Source organism: Thunnus maccoyii, chromosome 3 (assembly GCF_910596095.1).
Source record: "Thunnus maccoyii chromosome 3, fThuMac1.1, whole genome shotgun sequence".
Lineage (NCBI taxonomy): Eukaryota > Metazoa > Chordata > Actinopteri > Scombriformes > Scombridae > Thunnus > Thunnus maccoyii.
This window is the reverse complement of record NC_056535.1, coordinates 14242606-14255422: the sequence shown is the minus strand read 5'-3', so window position 1 is coordinate 14255422 and position 12817 is coordinate 14242606. Positions and strand designations below refer to the sequence as shown.

General features: G+C 42.6%; 1 protein-coding gene across 2 annotated transcripts in view; it reads right to left on the bottom strand.

Moving 5' to 3' along the window:
* Positions 1-1652: 1652 nt before the first annotated feature.
* Positions 1653-12817, bottom strand: part of rassf5 (Ras association domain family member 5) — a 28267-nt gene continuing 17102 nt past the window's right edge. The window contains exons 1-5 of one of the 2 annotated variants that reach the window (XM_042407350.1): positions 11403-12427; positions 5840-5953; positions 4634-4967; positions 4422-4537; positions 1653-4237 (exon numbers count right to left, since the gene is read on the bottom strand). In XM_042407350.1, coding sequence (XP_042263284.1) covers positions 4094-4237; positions 4422-4537; positions 4634-4967; positions 5840-5953; positions 11403-11552 — 858 coding nt within the window. In that variant the 5' untranslated portion in view covers positions 11553-12427 and the 3' untranslated portion in view covers positions 1653-4093. Of the gene's footprint in view, positions 4238-4421; positions 4538-4633; positions 4968-5839; positions 5954-11402; positions 12428-12817 lie in introns of those variants that run through there. The other variant, XM_042407349.1, reaches the window with a different exon arrangement.

Sequence of the window (12817 nt, the reverse complement as noted above, 5' to 3'; positions counted from 1 at the left end):
TGATCTCTTAATGACCCGTATGAGCAGGAGGAATGATCACAGCAAGAAAAAAATGTGTCAGTGTTCATTAGGGCATTGGAAAGACTTGAAAAAATGTGAACCTATCCTTTAAGAGGTCCACTTGGCCTTTAGGAGGTAATAACTATGCATTTTTCACTATTTTTTGACATTCGGATCAAACGATTACTCGATTAGGCTAATCAAGAAAATAACTGAATAACTTATAATGAAAGTGATCGTTAGTTGCAGCCCTAGGGCGAAGTATGACTTCTCTTCAGACCCACACAGTGCTTTTGGTCATTCACTTTGCATACCCTCTCAGGAAAGCTGAACTGTGGATTGAAACTGGAGAGGGTATGGAGATCTATACAGGGCTAGATATAGTTAGGAGCAGGGCAGAGGACAGACAGAGTGAGATCGGGCCGGCATGAGAAGGGGAACGGGCTAAATTCAGACAGTGATACATGCTGGCCGGAGGGTGATGCTAATCTTAGCTCTTTCTCAGAGGTGAGAAGAGGGGTCTGTCTATATTTGCTGCCATAAATAAGCATAATGACACAGTTTCAGGCCTTAAGGCCAGCTTGACCATGCTGCTTATTCTTAGATGGTGGTGTATAGAGGGAGTAGGGTCACACTACCTATAAATTGATCTGCTCATTGGACTTTCCTCTCAAAAGGGGTTCAAGGTGTAAGTGTGAGGACCAAACACCACTCTAATCACAGCTAGTGAATTTACAACCACAGCAAAAGATGGGACCAGGTGCAAAGCTCCCTATAGGTCCTTGTGGGGGGTTGGGTGTTCTGGCTGTATTTGGTCTCACACCCCTGAGACAGACACTGACACCTGTGGGTTTATTGGCTTAACAATTTATTTTGAATGCCTTTTGACCACAGAATCCACCTAAAATCAACAATATCAGGGGTAGTATTGTTGTTTGAAAATGTAAGTGTCACAGCTGAGTTGAAATTATTCTTCCTGTCAATCACATCAGAACATATGAAAACAAAATCACACAAAAATACAGTTATACAGTATGTTCAATGTTCACTTGCTGTTTGGTTGAAGTATCGCCACCTGCTGGTGATTTGAAAACAATACAAGCTGGAAGAAATGTGAAGTAAAAGCTCAGCGCTAAGCAGAATGTGCACATCTATCTCTCTTAATGTGTAAACAAGCAAATAAATTGCATTTATCTAACTCTGCAACATGTTAATGAATTTATTCATTGATAGCTGGAATTTAGTGTGTAGTCGAAAGCAACTTCTGCCGGGAAGACCAAAATGGGGAAGTGGAACTAGTGTATGAGCTCTTTGCTTTTTGTAAGCCAACCCGCTTCTATAGAACTGCCCAGTTACTTAAGATAACTGAGAAACATCTGTCAGGGCTTTTCTTCAAGGACACACATCATGGTTTTCTGAGAAACGTGTGAGAAACTAATGCGATAAAGACCTACATGAAGCGTGTCTCTGCTCAAGCCGAAGACCTACACACAGTGAGCCATGACGTAGAGAAACACTGAAATATAAGTCAACTTAAAATGCAAAAGAGGTCTCAGCGACATGACCCCGAGCAAGGTTTCATACCGCTGTAAGGCCTCCAGTAAAACCATGTAGGAGCAACAGACACAAGGATACAGACACAAGAACATTTCCATAAAGGGATGATCTTTTTATTTCATTTTGATATTCTGTACAGTTCTACTGATATATTTATACACACTTCTTCAAATAAAACAAAATAAATTGCAAAAAAGCATTAAGTCTCAACATCCTTTGACATGTGGATGGTGTGAACCATGAAATAAATAACACGCAGACGGCATACACCACACACACACACACACACACACACACACACACACACATACGCACATACATGTAGGGTAGGCTGGAAAGACAAATGAGTGTTAAGGGTAAGGGGCAGAAAGAAAAATGACATGTACAACACCACCCAACGAACACAAATTTGCACACATGCAAAAGCACCCATACATACACTCAGGCACCTGTGTGCAGAAACACTCTGTACATAGGTACACAGGGGCACATGAAACAAAAGGCACTGCCAGCAGGAACAGCTTGGGCTTTGGGTGGTGGTGCTAAAAAAATGAGCACGTTTTGGGTTGACTGAGAAGCATGTGCTTATGGACAATTGGCCTCATTTATCAGTTTTTCTACGAAATAAATGACGGAACATATGAGTATGTGAAAGTTGTTTAAATGCTTTGGTTAAATGCATTAATTTGATGATACGTGCATGCCGAATATTTTTTTTTTTTATCCAACAACCTAATTTGCAGTTGTAATGTAGTATATTACATGTGCATATCAATGCATGTTTTAATACTTAATAAGTGAGGCCAAATGAGGGAGCGCTGATAACACACAGACACTCATTATATAAAACACTATTCACATTATCCTCACTGCCCTAGATGAGCACACACACACACACACCAACCAGAAGGAATGATACCAAAAGAATAAGAATATTGATATTCATCGTAACAACAACAAAGTTAAACCTTGTTACTCTTTTTCCAGTGTCTACATAATACATATGCATTGCAAACACATCATTGGTACATCATAGCCATTATCATGAATTTCATATATTTTTTGTTTGTTTTTTTGGGGTGTGGGGAGGGTGGAAGGTGTGCAGATAGAAGAAAAGAAAAATAGAAATGCATGCCCAGCCCCATTGTGGGCTGTTCAGTGACCTGCATCTACATGTGCAAAACAGAAGCTGGTTTCATTTTTTTACATACACCACCTTTAATTCAATAAACATCTCTCATCACTTTAAAATCCTCTCAATAGATCTGTCCCTCTGAGCTTTGGTGTAAAAAAAAAAAAATCCTCTCACACTCAAATACAAGCCATGTATCAAGGACAGTAAAAGGAAAATGATAAGTCGGTAAAGGTATGTGGATCACCTCACTCAGAGGGCTTCATTGGCAGGTGGAGTTCATACAAGGTTGGTGAGATCAGGATTTAAGAAGGGAGAAATGACAATGAAATCACAGTTATCATCTGAGGAGAGGTTAGTTTTGTGTGTGTTTGTTTGTTTGGAGGAGCAGGGCGAGGGGTGGTAACTGGGTCTGATTGAAGATCTTTCTGTCAGCGAAGCACCTGACAGCCTTTTTGTTAAAGTTGGAATGTGAGATGATAAAAACAGATACAACAGGTGGAGATTTTGGACCAAGTGGGCTAAAATGGGATGGTTTAAGGTGGAAGAGGCTTCTCTTTCCTTCTTTTCTCTTTGCTCAACACAGGCTCCCTGAGAAAAATCAGAGAATGGATTTCGCTCTCTTATCCTTGCATTCCTCTCTGTTCTAACACCTTACTCAAAACTCTTCTTACTTAAGCATCAGCACTGATAAGACAGTGCTTGAACCCGCACTCTAAACACCTCTCGCACAAATCCACACATCTCATATTCCAGCAACAAAAATAATACATCTCGTTGTGAGATTCTATACATCAGTTCAAAACTTTCAATGAAAGAAACAAAAAAACAAACACTCAGTATGATTGTCCGTCCATTCCAAAGAGATGCTGAAAAGGGAATCATGCCTTCTGTTTTAATTCTAACTCTGTGTGCAGGTGGGGAGGGGATGAGCTGAGAGAGACTCATGCATAAGTAACACTTGCAGTAGCAGTAGCAGCAGCAGTAGCAGAAGAAGAAGAGGGAGTCTTTAAAAACACCACTGATTCATTTCAGTCCCAAATAAGATCTCAAACTGGAGTTACAGATCTTTCTGTGTGTGTGTCCTTGGCAATGAAGACCTGCTAGCAGTCCACACACCCTGCAGCCTTTCGCGTCGCTTTCAACCCCCTAATTCTCTCCTCAGGGAGCCAATGTATGCATGGTGGGGGTGGGGGTAGGGGGCTGGGGGGGACTTGTATGCGTCCTGAGAAAGGGTATGCATCTGTGGATGTGTGTGCATGTATGTTTTTGTGTATATGTGGAGTTTGGAGACAAGTTCAGCTCCGGCTCCAGTCTCTGAATAGATCACGGGGTCTTGAGGGGTCAGCGTTCAAAGGGTCAGTCTCTCCCTGGGTTGAGGTCATAAGGTAACAGGTGAGGGGGTCAGGGGTCATGTTTTTGTAGGGCTTGCTGTAGCCTCTGTCGGTACACAGAGTATTTATTCTCCACTGTTCGCACACGCTCTGCCTCTTCCTTTTCCAGGATTACCAGGAAGTTTTGTAGCTCAGGGACAGAGAATGCATGCCACTGTTGAAGAAACAGATTATTACACTATTGCACATAATTATTACTTTTTTGTTACTAGCCTTATGAACGTCTCTCAAACCGTATATCGCCTAAGCAGCTTGTAATTCCCCCTTTCATGCCAGATAAAGAATGTAAGAATTGAATTGAGTGTGAGAAAAATATGTGTGAATGTGTGTTCTCTCACCTCCACCTCTCCAGTCTCATTTTCTTTAAGGACAAAGCTGAGCTGCTGCGGGTCAGGCCCTGCTATCAATCTCAGAAGAAGAGGTCGCTCATACAGAGGAAGCTTCTGGAAGAGATCTGACAAAAAGAGAAAAAAAACATTTTTTCAATGCTGTCTATTTCATCTGGTGTTTTCTGTGAATGAGCCAGAAACTAGGAGTGTTTTTCCCTCACCCTGCCCATCTCGGTGCGTCTGCCTGTACAATGCAAATTTGCGGGGATTGTCCAAAACCATGAACTTCTTCAGCAAGCCCTCGATGACCTGTCTGGTTGTGGTCACAGAGCTGATGTGGAGCTGCTTAACACAGTCGCTTGGTAGGTAGAAGGATGTTCTCTTCTCACTCTGCCCACAGTCCGTCCCTTTGTGGTCCTCTGACGGTGCTCGGTTGCGGCCACCCGTCTGCCTGGATGCTCCCTCTGTGCTCTCCGCCTCTATAGCGGGGACTGTGACTGGTCGACTGAGCCTCAGATGGACCTTAATGAAACCTGTGTAAGATCCGTCTGAAGCCTGGAACAGAGAGAGAGAAAGAAACAGACATCAAGAGGGGATAACATGTCAGTGTTGATATGTGTATTATAGTGCAGTGGGACTGAAAGGAAGTACTGAATGTGGGTCATTAAAGGAACAGTTTGACATTTTTGTTCTTTCTTATCGAGAGTTAGATGATAAGATTAATATCACTCTCATGTCTAAATATGAAGCTACAGTCAGCAGCTGGTTAGCTTAGCTTAGCACAAAAACAATAAAGAATGAGAAACAGCTAGTCTGGCTCTGTCGAAAGGTTAAAAAAATCTGCCTACCAGCATTTACTTTGCCCACTAATTAACATAATACTCTGGAAAGTACCTGCGCCTCTCTAAGAAATAGACCCATGCAAATCCCCTATAAAACCACAACTTGTTTTTTGTTTTTTTTTACACTTTATTTTGTGTGTGGATTAAACAAACAAGTTATAACATGTTAATTAGTGAGCTTTCAAGGTGCTGATTTTGTTACCTTCAAACATAGCCAGGCTAGCTGCTAGCTGCTAGAGTCACAAAAACATGGAAAATTGATTTATTTCACTACATATTTACTGTATCAATAAAAACCAACAGACATAAAATGTATATTCTTCTATTTGACATTTTCTGAGAAATCATGTATCCTTAATGATGACTTCAGTATGCACCTTTTATTGTGGATGAGAATTCTAATCAATACCACTAATCTCTTTCATACTGATATCCTACTTTTGTATTATTTCTCGCAACACTGTGCCCCAGCTCAACTTCCTGTTTCTATTCATGAAATTAAGAAAGCGAGGAAGCTCGAAACATCCACTTTCATTGTTAGCTTGACATTATACATTCACCAGCAATAATGTGCTCAAAACTCACCAGTTTCATGCCATTCTCAGAGACTTGAGCGTTATATGCATTTATCCTGGTCCGCACCTCTTCCTCCGACAGGTCTTTTGTCCCTCTCTCCTCTTCCTCCTTTGCCTCATGCGTCTGTAAGGCAGAGAGAGAGAGAGAGAGCATTAAAGTCAGTAATAAAAGTGTCAAGAATGCTGGTATCATCACTGCTCCATTTTAACCAGCAGATGGTGCTACCTCTCACATCAGTTGTGTTGAAAACAAACACTCTTGCTTGCTTTGCTCAAGTTTATGAAAAGATATAATCATATGTAGCCCTTCCACTCTGTGCACCTTAAAAGTGGACTGACTGGCGTATCAGGTGTCATATTTGGTTAAAAACTAGACTCAGCAGCATCTTTGCCTGGTCCCTGCACTCTGTGGTCTTCCTAGATAACAATGCTAGACTCCATCTTTATACCCCTTGAGAGGAAGAGCTGCTGCTCTGACTGTAGCTGATGGGGATTCATGGAGACACTTTGCTATCTCTTCCTCCTCAGCATGCTTACACAACTCTCCAGCTCGTGTGCTCTACATGAGTACAGGAAATGTTGTGAATGGAGCAAATCACACATTCAGCATCACAGCACAAGAACATTGACAGAGCTGCCTCTTTTTTTACTCTTACTCATTTTCCTTCTGTGACTGAGAGTGAGAGACAGATGGCAGAAAAAGTAATGTGAGAGAAAGGGGAGGGAGAGGGGGAGTCAAAGAGGAGGGAGGCAGTGAAAGAAGGGAGTAAGGGGTAAGGAATGATGAAAGAGAGGCTGCTGAGCCAGCCTTAGCAACACAGAGTTTGACTGGGTTATTTATAGTACAGGGATGCATCCTCTCTATCTCACAATAGCATTTTTTTTTCTTCTTTCTCCTGTTCGTTTGCATTTTCTGGGGCAGAGAGAGAGAGACTATGTGTGTGTGTGAGAGAGCGTGAGAGAAAGAGAAATGCAGGGCAGGAATCATCTCTGTAGGGGAGTCCTCAGGTTGTGTGATGAAGTCACCATTTCATTAAACACAGAGGCAGTGTGCATGAGCGTATGTGTGTGTATCTGTGTGTATGCACGCATATAGACTGGGGCACCTTGTGGTAATAAACATTATACACACACACACACACACACACACACACACACACAATAACATTATAACATTTAAAATTCAAGGCTAGAGATAAATGTCAGGACTCAGAATGTGCTTGCATGTATGACTTGATTTGCAACATAGCTCGCTGTTTTTGTTGCTGCTTTTATCTCTCTTCTGTGCTTATTATCAGCCACTCCTCTGTGCAATTATGCCCCTGCTATCATGGTAAACACCCACACTGCACTGAAACTACAGTGAAAGAAGCCAAGTCTGTTATGGCAAAGTAAAACCAAAATCAGTCATTGAAATCCCTTTTAATTAGGAGGCAACCCTACCTTACCCTAGTCTCCAAATACTAAAATAACCCATCCATTTAATGAAACTCTGTTGATAACAGTGTGTACAGTCAGTGCAATCAGAGGTTAGGGAAAGAATCTGAGGGCTATGGAGGAGTTGACAAGCATCTAAAATTCCTTCCTAGTCAAAGGCAACAAAGTGAAAAAGAACCTTGCAGGAATTCCTGTGTTTGTATAAGAGTTTCTAAATGTATCCGAGGCAGTGCCCTGCCCTGCCCTCCCTTTCTGCATACCAGTGAGAGTGACCACTGGCCAGAGGACAATAGAGAGGGACAATAGTGCAGTTTCCGCCCCTGTGAGTTCCACAAAGTCCTGGGACACCACCCTGACTTGGACCAGGGCATGGAGAAGCGAATGACCGGCAAGACACGGACAGAAACAGAAAGATGTGAACGCTGTGTACGATTGCGCAGTCCTCACATGGACTATCTGTGGTTAATCTCTCTTATAGGGGAACTAGCACCTTGGTCAATGTTCTTGTGAAGTGATCTAATTTACGACATGAAAGTGCTTCACATTCCCACAATAGATCATTGTTTGCAGATGTTAACTATTTATGTTAACTAATGACTATCAATATGCAAGGTAACAAGACTGTTTTTACTTCTTGGGGAAACATAGCAAGTTATCTGATTGTAGGTTAAAGCAGTATCTTATGTGTTTTATCTAAACTTTTCCAAAATCATACACCAAACCAACAGGTTTTGCTGTATTTAGTGCTCCAACAAACTTTCATTTTCACACTTTATTTCTTTAATTGTCACTGAACAGACATATTGTGTGGCATGGAGCACCCTAGTAAACAAAGCACCTGATGACACAGCCGATGTACGAATATGTTCTCATTACTCAAGTCATATGATGACTCAAACTAAAATATTTGAAAATAAGTGTTCCAGCCAAATGTTTTGTCACCTTCCTGCCAGTAATGACACTGCAGGTGACGGAGACAGACGCAGGCCATGTCATCCAGCTTATTAGAGTGATTCAGAAAGATGTAAGGCAGCTTAAATGTGTAAGCTTCAGGCTTGTTACATAAGGGTGACAAACACATGCATGTTTGCGTACATGTGCAGCATGCACGCAAACATGCACACACACGCACTGCTCGGGGTGACATGAGTAATTGTCGATGCTCTCACTCTGATGAGATCAGACAAGAGAGGTCATATGACTGCTTGAAATGTCTCTGCTAAGTAATCGGTATTAATCTGTGTGCCAAACCTGTATGTGTGCGTGCGTGTTTATTATCTGACCACATTTTTGTTAACTTGAAGTCACTCTTGACTTTGTCAGTCAAACCTGCAAGTGTGTGTGTATGATTGAGATCGTGATCTTCAGGTAACAGTAGACTCTGGGATCCATTACAACTGGCCAGTAAGTCTGAGGACATGAAGAGTGCTGTAAGAACTAAACTCACAATACTCAGATGATACAAAATAAGAAATGTAGACATATTTTTAACAAATGGACATGTACATGCACACAACGCACAAAAACAAACACACACACACATACTGATCACAGCGTGAGTTGAATAAAACGCCTTTACTGGGTCAAGTGTCGAGGATGAGACGCATGATCAGGAACACACACACTGATTCTATTTCACAGCTCAGAGACTGCTGTGTGCCACTGCCAAGAGTACACACATACACGCAGTCGTGTTTCCATCACTTCTAGCACCCTTATTCTAACATTAACCGCTACATGCCTTAGTTACCTTAACCTTAAACCAAGTCTTCACCCTAAAATTTAATTATTTACATGATGGAGACTTGCTTTGTGAGGTGAGTCCCCACAACGTGACTATGTAAACAGTTTATGTCCCCACTAGATGAGTAATACAAGTACAAATGCATGCCCACAAACACACACATACAGTACATACTGATCTTTTCCACAATGTAAAAAGTGGTATTTTATATAAGTTATTTTGTTGGCAGTGTTTTGATGTTGTATCTGGTCTCAGTGGTGCTAAGTCTAATTTCTTTTTATACTGTTGTTATTCATCATATTTTATGGTTTGTTGTCTATCATGCATTTTGTACAGATGGTATTTATCTGTGATGTCACTAGCAACTACAGCCCTCAGAAAAAAAAAGTAATGCACTTAAAAATCTGATATCTGAGAGTGTATCTGAAATACAGAGTAGTGTAGGAGTAGGTGTAAAGTTGTAAAAAATAGAAATACTCATGCTAAGCACCAGTGCTTCAAAACCATACTTACTGTAATACAGTACATGAGTACAATATTGAGTCCACCTCTACACACAACAGACAATCTTTGTTTCCAACCAGTGTTGTCAGATGTGTGCTGTGTATAATGTATGAGGCTGTCTATATGGTGTGTGACCTGCATGTGTATGTGGGAATATATTTTATATCACCAAAAGTGATGTACCTTGTTCATTTACACTGCATCATAAAGCAGACCAGAGAAAAATGCACATACCCACTACTCTACAGTGAACACACACACACACACACACACACACACATACATGCACACAAAACACATTAAAGCTGGCCGGCTTATCTGGAGCAAAAGGCTCAGCTCTGGAAATAATTCATAAAGAAAAGAGGATCTGAAGTCCCCTTTCACAGTTTTGATGAATGTAAGTGTCTCCCTGTGTGTATTGATGTGTGTCTGTTTAAGTAAGTGGGCACAAGCAGGCTTTACACAGTGACCGATACTGAATGCCTTATATACAAAGTACCTCTGTTCACAGAATGCCACACACTTCTTTGCATATCTCCTTTTCATATTCAAACAGAGGGGGGAAAAAACAGGACACTAGCTCCAGGAAGATGCAGTGCACTGCAGGGATACTTTTAGCTGTTCTGCTCAGAAGACTCTTAGCAGTTTGAGGATGGAAAGCCATTACCTCCTCTGTTCAGTAGCTGACAGTGCTGCTAATATTATATTTCAAACCATTTTCCTTGGGCTACCAGAGAAATAAGGCTCCATCAGCTGGCAATATCTGCATTGGCAGCTCCAAACAAGCTAACCCCAATACCCTTCTGTCTCAGCATGGCAGCAACCCTAACTCCACACGCTGACAACACAGCTGGTCAATTATTCAGAGATTATACCTTCTCCAAATCAGACACCAAAGGCACTGCCAGGACAAGGGCAGAAAGAAGAGGGCTCAGCATGTTTGCATGAATGTAAATGTCAACGTAGTTTCAGTCATTTCAACCAGAAACACTTAGATACTCTCGTTCTTTTTATCCTTTCTCTCTGTTTTGCTATAGAAAATCAATCAATCACATACTGTGCACCATGGCACAAGCCCCAACAACAAAAGAAGCAGCACCTAACACCCTGCAGAGCCAGTAGTATATAATGCTGTTTTGGAACATGACACAATTACGTGCAAATGTACTGTAGACCAAAACCAAATCTCAGGAAGTGTGTACAGAGTGCTAACAAAACCATCAGTTGCTATGGTAACAAGGAAAATGGTTTGCTACAGTTAAGTAGTTGCCCTACACACACATTCACATTCACACATGCAAACACATTCTAATGCAAAAGTACCAGCTTAGTTTCCACAGAAACCTCACCCACGCATTGTAGAGAAGAAGCCTCTATGGAATCTATAGGCTGTCATTAACTCTGTATCTGTGTTAAAACACTTCAAACGCATTATCTCTGCTGACTGTTGTTAACAGTCTGAGATGAAACCACCCCGCAGTATGATCCGGAACATTCTCGCCTTCACCCTCTAAATAGTGTTTTCAGACTATGATGCTAAATCTTTGCTAGCCACTCACATGATAAACGAGCTGCCAAAAGGCATCAAGGTTGATGAACAAGGCTGACAGGACGGCAGATCAATGTTACACAATAGATGTATGAGAGTAACCTCTTCCTAAACTCTCACATACATTCACACACACACACACACCTACAGGCCTACTAAGGCGTGCACAAACATCACCACTTCCTCTTAATACTTCTGCTTTTTGGATGCATGTTTTTGATAGAAATGGCAGTTTGTTTCTCAGCCCAAGTGAAACACGATCTGCCTGACCCATCTGTGTTTGTTTTACCCCTATCATATAATCAATCTATGTGTCAGAGTCTTGTAACGTTTCTGTACCTTCGCTGCATGCTTGGGCTTGCGGAAGAACGAGGTCTTGGCTGTGAAGAAAGTGAAGTCTTCACTGCTCTCATCGTCCAGGCTGCAGTACCCGCTGCTCATACTGTTACTGCTAGTCATGGAGGGGGTCAGCACTGTGTTGACAGTCATGGAGAGGTCCGGGGATGTCCTCTGGCACCAGCTCAGCAGCACCAGACCAGCACGCTGAGGGCTTGAGGAAGTGTTGGTTTATCTCAAAATGCGGGGCTGATGTGACACTCAGCCACGGTCAGAGTCTACACGCATGTAACCGTCCTGTGCTCATCCAGGAAAAAGGCAGTGCTCCTCTGCTGAGGCATCCAGAGAGTTAAAGTCCCACCTGTAAGGGCGAGACAGGTGAGCTTGACTCAGATTCGGCGCTTGGCGTGCCACCGGAGAGGGGACCAGGAAATCCGAGAGCGAGTACAGACGTGTCACTTCCTCCTGACGCGTGTGTGTGTTGCTCTGACGCCGGTGTCACACACACACACAGATACCATATATGCACCTGGTCATTCGCAGCTAAACATGCACACGCTCATACACAGCACGTAACTGTCTCACACAGGCACATACTGGCATCATGGAGTCAGTTTACAGCTTGGTTTCAAGTTAACGCTGATCACCTGAGAGCACCTGTTATACCCGCAAACAAACGCTCATACAGACATGTAGGCAATACCACATCCTGCTTTCGTCCTGTTCTGTGTCTCACACAACAGCGATCAAACACACGGCTACAGGTCTGGTTCAAGTCCCCGGTTGTTGTAGGAGCAGCGGCAGCTCAATTATGCCGGCGTTTATGTGTGTGAGCATCCATCCAGAGTAAACAGCGACAGAAGATCTTTTGGTTGCAGCGACAAGACGCTCACAAACCCTGAGCTCCTCCTCTCTCCACTTCTATCCGTTGCTTTGGCAATACTACCAGAGAGACAGATGCCTCCCACTCAGCTTCTCATTCTTACTCTTGTCCTCCCTCTCCTCTCTTCTCTCTCTGTCTTTGTACGTTTTCCTCCCTCACTCTCTTGCAGCCTTGCTCAACCATCTGTGGTTGAGTGCAAACACCCTCCCCCTTTCTCCCTCCACTTGCTCTCTCTCTCTCTCTCTTTCTCTCTCTCTCTCTCTCTCTTCCTGCGAGCTACTGCACCCTGCAGAGCACGGCCACTTCCTCTTACAGAAGGCGAGGGAGAGATAGAGAGAGACATGGGTAAGTAGAGAGAGAAACGCTGATGAGTGAGAGATATGAAGTCTCACAGCTCCTGTTTTACATACATGAGAGCAGCAGAATTGCACTGACAGGAAGCAGCGTAGAGACTGGGGAAGATGGCTGCTCTGCTTGTGACGTTCTGCTGCAGCATGCAGAGATTCACTAGAAACCATCACAACCATCGTAAACA